We start from the raw sequence: 19,946 nt of genomic DNA, 5'->3' as shown, positions 1-19,946 counted from the left end.
AAAATTAAATATACAGGGTGACTCAAAAAAACCGATAGGACGTCATCAATATGTTTTTTAAATGGAGACCACCATTTTTTAATGCAGAATCAGAAAGAACGCATTTTTTTACAAAGAATATGGTACAAATGAATAGTGGTTACATAAGCAATTTTGAACGAAAAATGATGATAAAATGTAAAATTAAAGAAATACCTATCTAAATTAACTGTTCGAATTGAGCACCGTTAACAACCTGACAATAACCAAGGCAATGTAAAAATTCTTTTTAAACGTTGTCAATGACATCTGGAGTAATATTTCTAATTTCATGGCGTATTTGTTTTTTTTAAATCTTCTAAATTCGCTGGTTTAGTGACATACACTTTACTTTTTAAGTATCCCCATAAAAAGTAGTCGAGGGGAGTTAAATCTGTCGATCTGGGTGGCCATTCAATGAACGCTCGTCTACCTATCCAACAATTTGGAAAAACTTCATCTGAATAATTGCGAACGGGTAAAGCATAGTGTGGCGGGGCAACATCTTGCTGAAAAAAAGATCACGTTGGTGCGTGTCAGGTTCTTCCAAATCCGGATACAAAGTTAACAGAGCGGGGATAAGATCATTTTGGAGAAAGTCCAAATACCTCTCACCAGTGAGAGTGTCATCAAAAAAGTAAGGTCCTAAAACTGTTTCTTTCACTACACAGCACCACACATTGACTTTTTGAGGGTGTTGTGTATGACATTCTGTGAACCAATGAGGGTTTTCGGTCGCCCAGTATCGACAATTCTGTCTGTTCACATGGCCGTTTAGAGTAAACATTGCTTCGTCAGAAAATATCCGTTTTACAAAATTATTGTTATCATTACATAATTGCTGCATTTGCTCACAAAATTCATTTTGGCGATCAAAATCATCTTCCGATAGCTCTTGAAGTAAGAATATTTTATAAGGGTGAAACAATACTTTATGCCCAGTAGGTCGCGATAAGTTAACATAAGAAGCCGTGCCTGTGATTGTGGCTTTGGGATTATCTTGGACCGTTAACAGAACGTTAAGCTCATCTTCTTCAGTTATTGAACCCCGACCAGCTTTTTGGGTATTCCGAACATGACCGAATTCACGAAACTTTACTTCGAATCCGCTTACCATGCTTTGGCTAATAGGCGACCGATCAGGATGAGTTGCATTAAATAACTGAACCACCTCCTTTTGAGTACGTGACATATCTCCGAAACCAAGCACAAGATTGCGATTCTTTCACGTTTGGTTAATTTTCTCATATTTCATACAATACCAGTAGGTAGTAAAGTAAAGTTAGTAATAAAACGCAGGATGACACTGCTTTCGCCTCTCAAAAAGAATAAACTTCACTTGCAAATGTAAAAATACTTCAAATAGATGCACCAAAATACATTCACTTTTTGACACAGACAACAACAACAAAAAACCAAAATACCAACATACCAACATTTAATTTAGATAAGTATTTCCTTAATTTTACGTTTTATTATAATTTTTACCTTTAAAATTGCTTATGTAACCACTATTCATTTGTACCATATCCTTTGTAAAAAAAAATGCGTTTTTTTTGATTCTGCATTAAAACATGGTGGTTTCCATGAACAAAACATATTGATGACGTCATATCTTTTTGAGTCACCCTGTATATTTAATTTCCAAGTAGAAAATCCCTAAACCCAATATTAAAATCGACGTGTTTGGGCATTTTTTCCAGAAACGGTCCATGTAATATTTATTGAATTTATCTGCTACTTTACGGATGCATTGTATATACGTTTATTAATATCTTTTATGAAATTTTACAAAAGGCGCAAAAAGTAAAATAATGTTTAAATTATTCAGTCTTTAAATGATGAATACTTACGTTTTAAAAAATTATTTGAGCTAACACATAAAATTATCTTATCACTGAAGGTTAGCTTTTCTGTCGCAGAGGACACCCTTCTGTGGTTTGTTAAATAAATAAATAATGGCTTTATTTGTACTTTCTAATAATTTACATGGGCAAAGACATGTATATATACAGTGCTTTCATTTCAAAACGATCCACCCTTAATAACTTTCTTAAAAAAAAAAAACACAGGGGGACGTTTAATTATGCATTTACTGAAGTTCTGTCAATCACCTCCTCACCTCCAGCTAACATCACTTTAATATGTCAAATGGGAACCCCCATCGTGTGATACATCATAGTAAGCAGCGTAAAATTCTCTATTCAACGGTACCCAAAAAAATGAAATCGGTAAATGTGTAAGCAAATAGTTAGCGAAAATGTCTAAAAATAATGAATATTTTATTTACGCCAAACTTTGGTATTTTAAATGAATACTTTTAGTGTGGTACCTACATCATCTTAAAATTTTTTCATTTTTTATAATAGATCATCAAAAAAAAAATACAAGCAATTTAGAAGTTAAAATGTGTGGTAACAAACAGTATATTTAGTTCAAGCAAATTATTTATTTTTTTAAGTAATGAATGTGTACCGTTATTTGCGAGAAAAAAGAGTGTCTTCAAATTTTTTGCAAAAATCTTTGCAGTCTTATAACTTTGTATGTGTATTTATTTCACTTATATTTTTTGCGAAACCTACCTAATAGGTACAAAAAACACTGCAATACCTTACATTTTTAAGGCGTTTAAAAAGCAAGCGATTTATTATTGTTAAAACTGTCAGTTTGAAACGTGGTGCAATCGAATGGCCTGCGCGGTCTCCGGACCTAACCCCACAAGACTTTTTTCTTTGGGGCTACTTAAAAAGCAAAGTTTATAAAACCCCACCTTAGAGTATTGATAATTTAAAAAATAGAATATTTTAAGAATGCAGAGAAATTAGCGGGCAGACCCATGCCAATGTTCGTAAGGAGCTTGAAAATAGGCTTTTTTATTGTCCTGCTAATAACGGCGCGCATTTTGAATATTTAATAAAATAAATTTGTTAAACTAATTAAATTTGTTTTTCCACCCTACCGATTTACACTTTAATTGCTTCTTGGTCAATCAATTTTATTTTTTTTTACAACCATTGATAGCATAATGAATGCCGTTTAAAATAATGTATCACACCATGGGGTAGCCATTTGACATACCAAAGTTTGGCGTAAATAAAATATTCATTATTTCTAGAAATCTTCGCTAACTATTTGCTTACACATTTACCGATTTCATTTTTTTAATACCGTTGAATAGAGAATTTTACGCTCCTTACTATGATGTATCACACGATGGGGGTTCCCATTTGACATATTAAAATGAAGTTAGCTGGAGGTGAGGAGGTGATTGACAGAACTTCAGTAAATGCAGAATTAAACGTCCCCCTGTATATCTAATTTGACGTGTTTTTTTTTTTGTTTTGTTTTTTTTAAGAAAGTTATTAAGGGTGGATCGTTTTGAAATGAAAGCACTGTATGTATAAAAAAATATTAAAAAATTATAAAAGAATTTTTGTTACATAACTAGTCGACCAAGACTACCCTCCCTCTACATATACATGAATATGTACATATACCATTACATACTATGTGTATATATATACAGTGCTTTTCTTTGAAGTCCCCCCCCCCCCCCCCATTTATTTTTTGAACGGGTCAAAAAAAATTTTTGAAACTTGGCATAAGTAAATTGGTCTATAGATACTATTTTTCACTGTAAACTAGGTAGTTGTAAATTCCAAGATGGCGGCTGGGCGACATCTTGAGAAAAAAATTTAAATAGAAAGGGGGGTCGTGTGGTACCTCATTTTAAAGGTCTCAATGAGTACTTTATAGCCCTGAAATATTAGACCCATATCTTAACTCGTTTCAAAATGGCGGCCTAATAAAAAAGGATTTTTTTTTATTTTAACATTTTACATTTTTATGATTTTTGAATAGGTAAAAATCAGTGTACGAAAATAAATGCGTCACTATTTTATTTTGACATAAAAACGACAGTTCTAAATGTCAAAATAACACATACATACATACATACATGTATATGTACAGTGGTGGCCAACAAAATAAGAGTGCCTGGTTTTTTTGAATATTCCTAATAATATATTGTGCTACATAGAGAAAAAAACAATAACGATTTCATATTTGTAGAACATATGCCATCAGTGATAAAAAAATAAATACACGTTATCCTTTGTCATTTTAATTTGTAATTATAAATAAATAATTTTTTTCTTACACGTTTTATGGTGGACAAAAAAATAGGAATATTTTTCAAAAATGGCCATAAAAAATTATAATTACAATGTACCGCAACACAAATGACAGCATTAGATAAGCTAGTCAGTACTTGGTACTTGGTACTTGGAATAAACTTTATTCTTGAGGATGGCTGCGCATCTTCGTGGCATCCAATCGATCAACTTTTCGCATGTTTCAACTGGGATGGAATACCAAGCTTCCTGAAGTTCCTTCCATAAATCTTGCTTATTTGTTGTTTTTTTACAAGCTACTCGGTTTTTCAGCTCCTTCTAAAGGTTTTCAATAGAGTTAAGGTCAGGTGATTGTGATGGCTATTCTAGAATCAAAACCCTATTTTGTGTAAACCATTGTTTAACAATCCGTGCCGTATGTTTAGGGTCGTTATCTTGCTGATACACCCACCTTCTAGACATATTTTCTTGGGCATATGGTAGCATGAGTCTATCCAAGATATCCAAATAAATTTCTTTTGTCACGCTCTTTTTAATCCAAAATATTGGACCTACTGCATTCTAGGAAAAACAGCCCCACAGTTTGATATTTCCACCTCTGTGCTTAACTGTGCCTATTGTGTTCCTAGGATTATATTGTTCATTCTTCCTCCTTCCAACGAATATTCTTTCATCTGATCCGAATAAGTTGATCTTCGTCTCATCACTAAAAAACTGTTGCACCAATTTCTTTGAAAATGTTCATTAAAAAATATTCTTAATAAATGTCAGTCTTTGTTTTATAGTCTTTTTGCTTAGAAATGGGACTTTTCTGGCCACTCGACCATATAATTTCTGGTCTTGCAAACGTCTTCTTATTGTCCTAGTGCTAATACTTAGGCTTAAGTTTCGCGTTATAGAGGTAGATGTGGAAAAAGGTTGTTTACTGATTTCGCGTACAATATATATTTATATTTTCCATTTTATTTTGTGTTTTTAAAACTCTGGAGATGACACAAGGTGATCTTTTATGCACATTTGCAATAAATGCGTAGAATTTATTTTGACTTCTCAATTGCAAAATTAGACGCACATTGACCCCTATTTACCAACGCGATGCAACGATCTTGTTGAAACTGACTTGTATTTATGGAAAATATCACAAACAAATCTTTTATCTGAATAAACAGAGACTATAGTTACAATAAACAAATACTCTTATTTTTTTGGCCACAAGATGTTTAAACAATGATGAAAAAAAACTTGCTTTTAAAATATAATGCCTTCTTGGTTTATTTATAAATTTTATCAAGTAAACAGATTAAATGCCGGAAGAAAATGCGTATTATTTCATTTTCAAATTCCAACATATAGTAAAGCTAGTTCAGTTTGATAAAATTTGATATGCACCCTTATTTTTTTGGCGACAACTGTATATTATATGTCTATTAATAAATATTTAATATAAAAACAGTGCTATTAGATTGGATTTAGACGAAAAACGATGATTTTTCAAAAGAATTTCTTACTGGACAAATGTTTTGGGTGGGAGAATAAGGATTGTGTTGATGAAAAATAATATATTTGCAAAAAATTTATATTTAATATTTAATTTAATAATACTGTTTATTTAAATTTGATATAATTTTATATATAAATATTTACTATAAAAACAGCTTTATTAGATTCGATAATGAGGACGAAAAACAGTGATTTTTTAAAAGAATTTCATCAAATATTTAAGATGTAGTAATCGAATTTAAAACTAGATATGTAAATTCCGTGTCAATGTTTTGAAATGCCGAAACTTTCTACATTTTGTAAATAGAATCGTATATGATATACATATATTCTCCAGTTTAATAAATATACCTTGACCATCTACGGTAAATAAATATACCAAAACCAAAAATTTACTAAAAAATCATTAAATAAACATATATTTAACGATTATAATATATGATGTGTTGCTTAGGTAAAATACATACATTTTATTTATTTATCTTAATCTATTGGCAGTCACTGCATTTTACAATATATTTCAGTAAAGTAATAAGTTTAAGATGCATATTTTATAGAAAAAAAATACTTAATTTATAATTTTGTACTGAATTATAAAGTTACATATAAAAGACATGCAAATTAAAGGCTAACAATTTGTGGATGTACTTAATCAATACCCTGTAAATTACGCAATTTTATTATCTTTTTTTTACAATTTTCCAGATGTCCGCAACATCGGTGCAACATACACGGTTATAGGCAAATTATATGAAGAACAAGCGAAATTAAGAATAGATTGGCTCCCATTGTTCGACAAACTATACATCTACAAAGGCATTACTTCAAATCTACCAAACGTCTTGCAAATGCAAAAAATGGCCGAACAAAAAAAACGCGAGTGCGAACGGAATAATCAAACATCCCAGGCCGCACTGGCAGAAATACGTAGGAGGTCTGACGTTATCACGTACACGGTATTCGCAGAATTAGATCATTTTCAACAAGAAAGGGACCAGGACATGAAAAGGGCTGTGAAAGATTTCCTAAAGGAACAATTAAACTTTTATAAAAAGATCGTTTCGAAATTAGAGGAGACTCTGGATAATTTTGAATAGGTTTATGATTTGTTTGTTTGAATCTTGCCTCCGGGTTGTTCAAAGTGTGGAATGTCGCAGATAGTTTTGTAAAAAGAGTAAGAAATATTTTTCCTTGAGATTAATGAATAAGGAAAGATTAAAAGTGTAAAAGGTAATTAGTCTTTTACGTTTTTAGAAAGTATGTTTTAAAACTGGAGAACAACATTTTTCTTCGGGAGTGCATAAGAATTTTTCTTCATCAAACTAAGTGAATTACTAGAAACAGATTTTTTGTATATGTGTATTACATGGTAAATATTTCAATCTTTTTTACCCTTTGTTACCATAAAGACCCGAACACGTACCGTCAAACGGGGTGAATCGGGACTACTATTAGATATTTATGTTATATTTTTTTTATACAACTGCCGAACAAAGTTAAAATTTAGCAGAAAGTGATTATTTTTTAATTTCCATGGATTATAAAAAAATAAATAAATATAGGGTGTCCCGATTGACCCCGTTTTGGGCCATGTAAAATGCATGCCGTCCCGCGTATGAGGTAAATCGGCACCAAAAATTTTAAAAAATTATATTTTTCATATATTTTTAAGTATAAAAACAAAAAAAAAAAATACTACAGTAAAATACAAAAACAGTCTTTATTTTACAGTTTTCAGTTACAGACTTAAAAAAACCACATTAAAAAAAATATTTTCGGAAATAATATAATGATATTAGATGGCATAAGATTTTAACTTCAATTGTAAAGGAAATTTGTATCCTCCTCGTCGCAGTTCGGTTGGTTTAGGTAGTTTTTTATTAATTTGTTCCGGCGTAATCATGCAAATATCTTCCACTGTTGGAAAAATAAAACAATTTTTTATTTTTCGGTTTGATCTGAGACATTTAACTTCAAAACTTTTACCAAAGAGTCCCTTAATTTGCCCGATAAAATATTTTTCCACTTTATTTGTCTTAAACTTAACCTCGACAAAATCGTCAGTGGCAATGCTATTTTCCATTGGATGCTGTACATCAAAGCACTCGTCCAGTTCCATTGCTTCAGATTCTGCTTTATCTGACTCAAGTTCGAAAATGTCGTCCTCTTGAGAGTCTTGAGGCACTGTTGTCTTGCTTGTTGACGGTTGCGGTTGCGCTTCTAAAAAATCTGTGGTAGAAATGCTTTTGCCTGGCTCGACTGTAACTTTCTTTTTCCTTGCTACAGTAGGCATGCATTCCTGCTTTCGTTAAGCACTTCTACCACAGATTCCGTCCAGTCATTAGGATCATCTTCTTCGAGGTTTCTTTCTGGTGGCAACCTTTTCAAAACTTGATTTCTATCGATGGGAATGATTTCCGTGCCACGAAAACCGCTTTTAATATTTTGTATTAGAGTTGCTTCTAGTTTGCTTATAGCTTGCCTTTGTAGGCTTGGAAAATACTCCTTCGGCAAAGAACCCTTGTATTGTTTTTTCCAACCTTCTAGAGTTGACCTCCAAGCCATTTTCATCGGGCCAAAAACGGACACGTCAAGTGGCTGTGTTAAATGGGTTGAATTTGGCGGCAAAAAAGAAAACCGAATATTATTTTCTTCGCATAATTCAATCACACTATGCGACAAATGACTACACAAATTATCGCCAATGACAACCCTTGGTGCCGGACGCCTCTTCAAGAAAGGTAGAGCTATAAAAATGAACCAGTCTTCAATGGCAAGAATGGCTGGTCGAACCAGCCACTTTTATTTCGTCCATACCGCGCACCTGGTGGCCCATTTGTCAACCAGGTATCGTATAGATGCTCGCTTTTATAAACAACAAATGGGGGTAATAGATGGCCATCACCACTTACTGCAAACATCACTGATGTCGATTGTTTTGTTGAATCGATGATCCGTTCTGGATGCCTTGTTTTTCTTTTTACGATGACCTTTTTCCGTCCGGGATCATCCACAAAGCATGTTTCATCATAATTAATGACGGACTCAGGTTCAACGTTTTGCAAGTTGGTTTGGAGATTATCGAAGTATTTATTTACTGTTTCCCGAGTCACGGCTGCACGAGACCGTTTGATATTCTCGCACAGTCTCTCAGTCAGAAGTTCTTTATGTCAAACACAAAACAAATTCGCCCAATCAACACCGGACATATTATTTTTAAATTTCGCCACTCTTACCCCTTTTCTATCAAGATATTCGTTTACAATGTATCGAATAGTAGTTTTCTCCATTGGGTATGCCCACTCTTCCGCCAGTACTATTAAATGGACCAGCCTGGATTCCTCAGCTCCTGTCAAAATTGTTTGACCACCTTGTTTCTTTGGCTTCTGCTTCGCATGACACTGTAATGTCGATTTTGGGATGTTATATAACTCATTTGCGTCTTGAAGAGTTATCTGGCCTCTTTTGAACTGCCTCAAAGCCTTTTTCAGTTGTTCTTGACTATAATTCTGATAGTCCCAGGCGTTTTTTTGTATTTCCGGACCATTGTCCCGATTCACCCCTGAAAGCGAGTTTTTATGTTTAAAAATTAATAATAAAAAAACTTGGCAAAATAATTTAACAAAAGTCCACTCAACATCTAGAAAATACCCACAGGTATACTATATTAACAACCCAATGCTCAAATCTCCCAATAAATACCTTTTCCAAACAAAGTTAGCAGCAGATTGAAAAAACGTTAAATTTCGCTCTAATATGTGGACACCTGTACGCACTGGAATCTTCCAAATAACTAACGGCCACGCATGAATGTCAAACAGCTGTTGTGTCTACAAGAGGTTTTTCATATTACCCATCCTAAAAACATTTGCTGCATGCATGAAAATCACGTGTTTGTAAAAAAATGTCAAACTGTCCCGATTTACCCCGTTTGACGGTAGGTAAGATCCGTAATTTTTTTCGGTTATCCCGGTTTTCTTATAATAATATTATTTTTCACATCTTAACACCTTAAATATTTACTTAATTTATCACCATACATACTATATAAAGCTTCATAACCAATTTTTAAGTGTAAACTGCTAACAATATATTATTATTGTTCTCCAGACTTATGCATTCTAGAAACACTTTATCCATTGTGTTGCATTTATACATATTTTTTCTTACATAAGATTCCTATCTAATAAAATTCTTCTCACAATAATTTTTCAGATATTTTATATTATTATTCCTGTTAGTTGTTTTTTATTGCATTTTTTTAACTCTTTATAGTTAGTATATTATAAAATTGATAATACCAATTATTTTGTGATGTCTATTATTAGTGGTAAAAGTAAATGAATGCGATCGTGTCTTTTTATTGTGACACCCTAATTATTGTAAAGATTTGTCAAACTTTTAATCATTTTGTACAAATATATTATTATTATAAGTAGTCATATTTTCATACAAATCTTGTACTATTTTATAGCATTAGCATTCTATTAAAGTAAGAATAATATTGCTTGGAATTATTGTGAAGCAGATTATGAGGAAATAATTATAATTAAATTATATATTTAATATTTGTTAGGCGTATTATTATATTTTGCTTAAAGCTATTACTAAAAAAAGTTTATAAACAAAGAAATGAGCTTTAGTATGTGAAAATAGTGATTATTGTACTACTCCAAGAAATCTTGTTAAATACTTTTTATATTATATTTATTCCAGTCATTTTTTTTCTATTTGTCTTGCATATTTACATAACGTTATACTTTACAGAGGTCATTATAGTACATATATGAAAAGAATAAAAACATTAAAGAATTTTGAATATGTTGCTTTTGTTTTACAGGATTAACAGATTCGAGGTGCACGACTAACCCTTAGAAAGGTGAAATGGCCCATACTAAACGGGACATTTTGTTTTTTTTATGTACAGGATGTCCCAAAATCGAATCTCACCATTGGGATCTCGTAAAATAGAAGATACGAGGTCGGTTAAATTGAGGCAAAGTTGCGCATTTGATGCTCATTAAACGCCTTGAAACAAACTTGATGATGACAGCTCAAATACGAAACGTCGGTTTGAAAACCTGACGACACCATTTTGTAGAATACAGAAAGTTGCAATAAGAATGAGTAATTTAGTTTGTTAGGTATATCTATTCGAATAAACGAATATTCGGTTTTTTCCAAATATTTCGGAATTTTTGAAATTTTAAAATGGCGTTTTAATAAGCACCAAATTGCGCAACTTTGCGTCAATTTAACAAGAGATCCCAGTAGTGAGGCTCGAATTTGGGACACCCTCTATATACAATCCCATGTGTCCCGGTAACGTTTTCGCAACCTATAGTCAATTTAATACCGTGAAGCCAGACATCGTGCTTGCCGACCTGATTTTGTATTTTATCAAGAAATTTTTTTAAGTTGTGCACTATATTTAACGCTTTTATGTTAATTGAGGTGTGCCAAGTCATGAGTGGAGGATTTGAACATGAACTGGCATGCGAATAATCGTTCATATTCATTAAAAAAGTTCCCTTTTTTAAACAAAATTAGATTTATTTAATCTATTTAGCATACGATGTTTTTTCTACTACCGAACGTAAAAAAGTTAAATATACTAAAATACTTTACGCCCTAGTGTGTAAAAATTCACACCTATATACATAAACCGTAAAAATGCTACATTGGTGTCAGGGTATGAATTGGACGTCAAGCAACAGTGTCAGTGAACATTAATGAGATTAGTGAGAAATAACTAATAGTGAAATAGGTCGAACTAGTATGTGTGAAAATGGCAAAGTTAGTGGACTTAAAAGCCTAAACATCACTGAGCTGGAGAAAAGCGACTGCGATACGACTGGGAAGAAACAGGACTTGCAAGAGTGGCTTTGTAACGCATTACTTGAGAAGGACAAGCGATATCGTTTAAATGTTGTCTGGTCTGCTCTGCTACACTCACCAACTTAAAAAGTGAGTGAGCTTGGGAAACATGTTTCGGAAAACAAAGGAATCAAACGAAAACATTTTGGAAAAATCTTCACTGGAAAAGTGCACTCCTTGATTGATGGAAGACAGGACCTTAACACTTTCGATGAGTTACTCGAAAGACAAAAAGAACGAAGCTTGTGCCAATACAGAAATTTGATGAGATTGAAAATTGTTGAGCTAATGCACCACAAACCGCCTCAATTTGATATTAGTTCATCATCGAATATTTATTAGCATCAGTTTGAGGCGGAAGCAAGAGCAAACGGTTGGTTGTCCAAGGAGAAGGCGACTACTGGCCTTACGTTGGCCTTAAGAGTAGATGCTGCTGTCATCCTGCAAAGAATGTCGCCCGAAGAGCAAGAAATCTACGACCACTTAGTGAGGCATTTGGAGATGCGTTATGGCCAGTCACACCTGAAGCATGTCTACTACACGCAGTTGAAAAATCGGTGACAGAAATCAGGCGACTTTCTCTAAGAATTTGAAACTAGCATTACACTTGTTCAACTGGCATATCTAGAAATCCAGGAAATAAGCATGGAACGTTGACTGATCAAGCATTCCTAAATGGACTCCGCGATGGTGAGATGACGCAGGCCTTACTACTAGGTCCTTTGAATTCGAAGGTGCCAAGAACACGAACGAAGGACAGGCTCGTGTCCGATAAGTAATTCTAAGACAGGACGACTTTGAAGAATCAGTCAACGGATCATTAGGAAGGTTAATATAATAATGGAGGACGTAGCCACCAGGACCGGAGATTAGAGTGCTGGAAATGTGGCAAAGCAAGACACTGTGCAAGGCGCTAGTTCCAGTCCTGCCAAAGTAAGGAAGGGCGATCGTATCGTCGACCTGTATTTAGCAAGCTATGCATATCAAGAACACCCTCCCTGGAAGACTGCAAGCATTATCAGCGAGCAAAGGAGAAAGATGGTCAGTGGTTTAGAACCACTATCGTCGACGATACTTGCAAAATGGGGATCGAAGTATTTTCCTAACGTCAAGTCATATTGATCACAATGGGACTCTCTAATTTTAGAAGGCAAGTTGTAGGAAGAGAAGGAAACGAAAGCAAATTGTTATGTCTAAATGTCGGATTTTTTAATTGCTAAGTGCGAAAACCTTAAGACATATCTGTGGCAATTTTAACACTGACCAGAAAATTTTTTACTTTATGCTTCTGCCAAATTTAACCTATAAGAGGATATTAAATGGTCATTCTGATGCTAGATGAAATTTATCTAAAGCCTTTTTCAGATTTCAAGGATCACAGTATTCTTAAAAATGCTTACAATTCAAAAGAAGTCACAACTGGTGTTCATGTAGTTGTGTCAAATAATTTAAAGTTATGTTATTAAGAAGTGATTCATATCCAGTAAGCCATGCATGGTTGCGATGGTCTACTTCAGCAACTTGGTTGAGGCATACGCTCTACCAAACCAGAAAGCCTCTACTGTCGCCGACACTTTAGTAAAGAAATGGATCTGCCAATTTGGTGTACCCTTGGAGCTAAATTTGGGCCAATGGCGAAATTTTGAATCCAATTTGTTCGAAAACATCTGGGAGACGTTTGAAATCAAGAATACGATGACAACTATGTTACACCCGTAGTCAGATGGAATGGCAGAACGGATAAATAGAACCCTTAATCGGTATTTGTCCGAACAGATCCATACCAGGTCAAAGTCAGGAAAGATTTGAATGACAGGGAGAACTTGGTTTTGCAGCAACTCAAGGTATTTTTGGGCTTTTACAATACTTTCAATAAAAAATGGCCCTTAAATATGGTCGCCCAAAATACCAACTCTCAACATTCAATTTTTGAGGATACTGTGTACGGAATTGAAAACTTCTGTGCACTATCTTCTGAGAATAACATCAAACAACGGAAAGGTTGTATTTTCCATATAATGGAGAATAAGATTCTCTGAAATAGAATATTTTGTAAAAGAAAATCATTTTCATTTGCTTTTTCGAACTGGTTTCACAAAACAGTCACACACTGGAAACATAACCTGAGTTTTGGCATATTTGAAACATGCGTATTTGTGTTTTTTTTTTCTAAATACTGATAACAGTTTTATGGTCCATACTCAGTTTCTCTCCAAAACGTCTACTTGATCGTGTTGAATCCATTTCTAGGGCACTACAAATTATTTCTTTCGGTCATTCTTGCTGCTGGACCTTTATGGCTATTTTTAAGACAAAACAATGCCTCAAAATTGTTTTGTCGCAAAAATTTATTTGGTATTTGAAAATAAATGCCTACATGATACTGCCGAATTGTCTACAAAAAACACACAATAACTAACACTTAATAGCTTGAACTCTTTCGGAAAGAATATAAATTAATAGCCAGTCGATATTATTACTGTTATTCTGTAAAAAATAAAAACAGTAAATACCTATCAGACAAGCGGAGGCTGCCGCCCATTGACGAGAGGAAGCGGTGTTCCCATTATTTTGAACAATGAGTAATCTTCATTTCTCCAACCTGTATACCCTCATTTTGAGCTTTTAAAAGTTATTTAAGAAAGAAAAGTAAAAAAATAGTATATTGTATACCTAGTAGGAAAAGCTTAACATTCCCGGGCGATCATAAAAATTCAAATCAACATTATTATTTTTCCCTTAAATAAAAGAAGCCATGAAACATTGTTTCGTAACTACGGAAACGAAGTAAGAAAAGTTTATTTGTGGCGTCTTTCCAAAGTGATGATTTTTTAACGTTTTAAAAAGCGAAAGTAACGTGTAAAATGATGAGTGATGATGACTGTTCCATTTCTGGAACCCCCATAATTCACGGAGGCAGTGAATGCTGCATCATTGGAATTGTTACCAGTAAAATCTAGAAATAAGTATAACTATGCATACAACCGCTTCATGGACTACCGTATGAATAAAAATGTAACTTCTTTCTCGGAAAATGTTGTAATGGCATACTTCTTGGAGCTTGGTTTCAAAATGAAATCTTCAACTTTATGGGCCAATTATTCAATGCCGAAGGCAACCCTTGCAATTCGACATGATGTGGATATATCTAAATATTCAAAACTTCGGGCATTCCTGAAACGGCAAGCACATGGCCTATAAGCCAAACAAATCCAAGATTTTAACTAAAGAAGAAATAAAAAAATTTATTCAGGAAGCTCCAGATAAGGAATATTTAATAATTAAGGTAACTTACAAAACTTCAAATTATATTTGGATTCTTTACATGCTTATTTATTGTTGTAGGTAGCTGTAATATTTGGAATTTCCGGAGCTTGCAGAATGGACGAGCTGATTAAAATGACTGTACAAGATATACTTACAAGGCCTACTATCTAAACTTTTAGTTACCATACCGGATTCAAAAACTAATACATCAAGACGATTTATAGTAAACGAAATGTACTTAAATCTATACCGCAAGTATGTCTCTTTAAGACCAAGAGACATGAATACCACTTGGTTTTTTTTTTAAGTACCAAAATGAAAAAGGTTGTAGACAAGTAGTAGGGATTCACCAATTTAGAAACATGCCTAAAATAGTGGCCAGTTATTTGAATTTGCCAAACTCGAACGAATATACCGGCCACTGTTTTCGTCGGTCTTCTGCCATAATGCTTGTTGATTCTGGTGGAGATATCACTAGTTTAAAGAGACTGGGTGGATGGAAATCAACAAACGTCGCTAAATGATATATAGAAGAGTCTCTTACTAATAAGGAAGAAGTGGCAAATAAAATTTTCACAGCAGAAAAAAATCAAGAAAGTAAATCTAATATTTCTAATACTGCAGTAACGCCCAATATTAGTTATTGTCATACAAATAAAATTATTAGTTTTGAAAATATTCAACAAAATAATGCTATTAGTTCCCAAGTTCTTCCAGTTTTCAATACTTGTACTAATTGTCAAATAACAGTAAATATAACAAATAATAAGTAATAATTTGAAAATAAAGGGTGATTCAAATTGAGTTTCCACATTACAATTTTTTTTTTTGAAACGCTACTGAATTTGTCAACGGCAACGTGACATTTCTAACGTCAAAATATAAACAAAACAGTCATGAAGCAATATACGACCGAACAACGTGTTAAAATTATCCAAGCCTATTATGAAAACGGCCGATCAAGGAAAAATACATTTCGTGCTTTACGTGAATTTTTTGGCGCACAAAATCGGCCTTGTGAGAAGACAATTTGGAATTTGGTACGAAAATTCGAGCAAACTGGATCCGTCGCTAACATCAAAACTCCTAGGCATGCTCGTAGAGGTCGGTCGGAACACAATATTGCTATTGTTGCCGAAAGTGTGAACGAAAATCCAAGAACATCGATTCGTCATCGATCGCAGCAACTGGACCCCTCATATTCCACTACACAGCGGATTTTAACAAAAGATTAACAAAAGAGTTACACCCATACAGAGTCCAAATAGCGCAGGAATTGAAGCCTAGGGACCATCAACAGCGCTGTGTATTTGCCGAATGGATAAGAGAACAAGGGGCAAATTTTCCAATGAAAATAATCTTTAGCGATGAGGCACATTTTCACCTTGGGGGCTTCGTAAATACTCACAATTGCCGTATTTGGGGATTAGAAAATCCAAGACAGATTGTTGAAGTGAAAATGCATCCTCAAAAGGTGACTGTGTGTGCCTTTTGGTCCGGAGGCGTAATTGGTCCATTTTTCTTCGAGGATCACGCGGAGAACGCTGTTACGGTTAATGGCGTTCGCTATCGGAACATCATAACAGAATTTTTCTGGGAACAGTTGGAAGATATGGATATCGAAGATCTCTGGCTTCAACAGGACGGTGCCACCTGTCACACATCAGGAGAAACGATCCAAGTACTGCACGGCAAGTTTCCAGGTCGCGTTATTTCACGTAACGGTGATATCAATTGGCCGCCGCGATCCTGTGATTTAACTCCCTTAGATTATTTTCTATGGGGGTATCTTAAGAGCAAAGTGTACAAGAATAACCCGAACACCATTGCGGAGCTGAAACAAGAGATTAGACGCGAAATTATCAACATAGGTCCTGATTTGTGCCACAGAGTAGTCGAAAATTTCTCCAAACAGATTACGTCATGCCACATGAGCCGCGGCGGTCATTTACATGATGTCATCTTTCATACATAATTGTAATTAACTACCTTCAAGGGGAAAATAAATATTTTTCTATAATTTTCAATTTCTTCTTTTTTTTTAATATTTTTAATATGGAAGCTCAATTTGAATCACCCTTTATAATGTTAACCTTGTTTGTGCTGAAAGTTAAAAAAATAAAATTGTTTAGGAAAAAGCCTGTTCGCATTTATGTTCTAAGGTTTACTGTATGGAAATACCATTTCCTTACAGTACAGAAATGAATATTTCCTTACTGTTATTTTCGGTTGCCAGGCAACAATAAAGTTGGAGGAAATATTGACTTTTTCTTTCAAATATCTTGTCAAAAATGTTATTATTTCTTATCGATTTTCGGAAAAAAAGTTTTTTTACAATTTCACAGCTGTAATCTGTATTTTTTTAAATTATGAAATGAATTTTCGTCAATATTTTTTTAAACTGTTTGCAATATATTTTAAAGTCTGATGCCATCAAGAGCACTTGCCGAAATGCATCATTCTTATACCTCCACTTTAATTGTGCAGAAAAGGCTTCCCCTACAAAACTTTTCTGTTATATTCACTTCAGAATGGACTTTTGCCTTAGTTATTTAAGAATCGTGGCAAACTAACTAGGATATTTGTAAATCGCCATTTTTATTGGCATATCATTTTTCTATTTACGAGTTTATACTGAAAAAGCTGCCTAAGCACGGTAAAAATTATACTCAGAAATATTCTTCATTTACGCGTAGATGTGTTATGTGAATTCTGAGTCTATAAAGGGAATCAAAGTTGATTAAAATTTAATTAGTTTTGTTGTTTATTATCTTGTTTATCAATTGAGCAAGCAGAAAGTCAATGCGAGTAAGGTGACAGTGTTAAAAGTATTTATATACTGATCAGAAGCTGAAACAAAAATGTATTCCAAAGAAGAGTTTTTGAGCCCAGTTGCGAACAATTAACTAGAGTTGTAGGTAGTTATATCGGGATAAGTATACTTAATAATGCCTAATGGATTTAATTGTGAACTGACATTTTTAAAATCATAAATATTGTTTGCAATCTTGTGCTTGTAACAATATAAGGTATGTTGTGAACTATTTATAGGCTTGCAAAAAGACCACGTTTTCCTTGGTAACAATGTTATAACTAGAATTGTCTTCATAACTTTGCTACTTTGAACTTGGCCTCGGATTAGTTTAGTACTACGTAAATTTATACGCTTATCAACAGGCGGCAGCTATTATAAAAACCTTCATTTACTAAACATCCGAGATAAAAATGTATAAAAGCAAATTTCGCGATATCGACTAAAATTTCACATTCAATAATATTTACATATTGACGCCCACCACGCGATTTGCGCGTATTGATTCACGTGTTCATATTAACACAATTTACTAAAAATAAAAAGTGACTTAAGAGTGATTTTTTCTATGTAAGTTTAATTTAAGGCACTATTCATATTCTAAAATATGTCATCTAGTATAAGTTATGGTTAAGGCATGTACATATATATATGTATAAGACACGGTTGCTTCAGCTAAATTAAAATTTAATTATTGTTTTTTAGAATTCAGAAAAAATGCATGAATAAAACTCCAATGGCTGGCGTAATTTTGTAAGCGGTGGGGAGCGAGACTGAACTAACCATGAGTTCGAGTGAAGGTTGCTGCCGTGTTTCCATTATAAAAGCGGTATTGTATGCTTACCAGTTTGTTTTTGTGGTAAGTTTCGCAACGATAAAGAAGTTCCTATCGAATACGTTATTTTCAGCACTTGATAGTCAAAGTGACGGCCTGAATACGGCGATGTCATTTTTTTTTGCTTTAATCTTAAGAACATTTTTAGAAATTTTTTAGGCAAAGCTAGAAAGATAATAAAAAAACACATAAATATATGAAAACATAAAATAATAAAAAAACAAAAAACAGAATACACATAAAAATAAAAAATGTAATTATAGTACAGGCTGAAGAATCTACAAGAGATACGAGGTAGATTAAATTATGCAAAGTTGCGTAATTTGATGCTTATTAAAATTCCGTTTAAAAATCAATATAATTTTTTCCCGTCTACAAAATGACGTTTTTGGATTTTACATCCGACGTTTCATTTTTTGAACATTATCAACTTAAATTTTTCAAATGCGAACCTGAATTTTTAAATGTTTTTTGGTATCTTTTATCCACCTTAACATTATGACATATTAAAATTTTCAATTAGTTAGTGTTTTGATGAGATTAAATATTTTTTTTTTACAAAAAAAATAAGTGCAGTCCTGCACTGCCAAAAATACTCCAGCGGGGAAAAATCTGGACTGCTGACTGTCCAACGTACAGGGTGGGCCAATTTAGACGTTTTCTTATGGGAAGTCATGTCCCTGTTAGAGATAAAAAAATTTTGACCTCTATTCTCCGGGCTCAAATTTTAAAAGAAGTTTATTGAAGCAAATGAAATTTTGCTATGGCAAACAGTTTGGCCGCTAGAGGGCGTTTCTGAAATTTGGTCATTTTCGTTTTTCGGCTATGGCTGCTGTATTTTTAAAGATAAATGATTTCTGTAAAGACTTTCTTATAGCACTTTTAAGCGCTTAACATGCTCATGATATTTAAATTTATACAGGGTGCTTCATTATTAAATTTTTTTTTTTTTTTTTTTTAATGGAATGCATATTATTTTTTTGCATTTTCTTGTAGCCCTTAAAATTCCCTTTTCAAATATATATAACACTAATAATCTAAATTTAATAGTTTTCGATATATAAATAAATTTCTTAAATATTAAAAACACGTAGGTAATGACCCGCCATTTTAATCGCGTAAACGGAAGAGTAGGCGTGTTTTAAACTGCTATAAGTGAAGCTTAATATTTACATAAACAAACTTGTTTTTATAATCTATGTTTTCCTTTGTATTTATATTTTGATATTAGAATCCAAAAACGTATCAATTTTTCAAAAAATTCCATATGATTAGATGTTTTATCAAATATAATGAGAATTTAAGGGCCTGCGATATCAACGTCCTTATTAAAAATAAGTGCAGTTATTTAAGACACTCAAAGATTAAAAAAGGACGTTATAGGTTCTGTATTTTTTATTTGTGATACTTCAGTAAGCGCTTTTAAAAATCAAAAGTAAATTAAAGAATAGCTCCTGTTTTATTAAATATTAATTATATTAATGGACAAATACAGTTATAAAAA

General features: G+C 33.2%; 2 protein-coding genes across 3 annotated transcripts in view; both read left to right on the top strand.

Moving 5' to 3' along the window:
* Nucleotides 1-6,885, top strand: part of LOC126737748 (sorting nexin lst-4) — a 30,152-nt gene extending 23,267 nt beyond the window's left edge. The window contains exon 6 of the mRNA XM_050442769.1: nt 6,357-6,885. Within this exon, the coding sequence (XP_050298726.1) occupies nt 6,357-6,748 (392 nt within the window). The 3' untranslated portion in view covers nt 6,749-6,885. The remainder of the gene's footprint in view (nt 1-6,356) is intronic.
* The window catches only part of LOC126737770 (CD151 antigen-like), a 102,000-nt gene that overhangs the window by 57,208 nt on the left and 24,846 nt on the right, over nt 1-19,946 (top strand). Inside the window, exons 1-2 of one of the 2 annotated variants that reach the window (XM_050442819.1) lie at nt 18,011-18,177; nt 18,313-18,466. In XM_050442819.1, the coding sequence (XP_050298776.1) occupies nt 18,392-18,466 (75 nt within the window). In that variant the 5' untranslated portion in view covers nt 18,011-18,177; nt 18,313-18,391. Of the gene's footprint in view, nt 1-18,010; nt 18,178-18,312; nt 18,467-19,946 lie in introns of those variants that run through there. The other variant, XM_050442820.1, reaches the window with a different exon arrangement.

Source organism: Anthonomus grandis, chromosome 6 (assembly GCF_022605725.1).
Source record: "Anthonomus grandis grandis chromosome 6, icAntGran1.3, whole genome shotgun sequence".
NCBI classification, from domain to species: Eukaryota; Metazoa; Arthropoda; class Insecta; order Coleoptera; family Curculionidae; genus Anthonomus; species Anthonomus grandis.
This window is presented reverse-complemented; position numbering and strand designations above follow the sequence as displayed.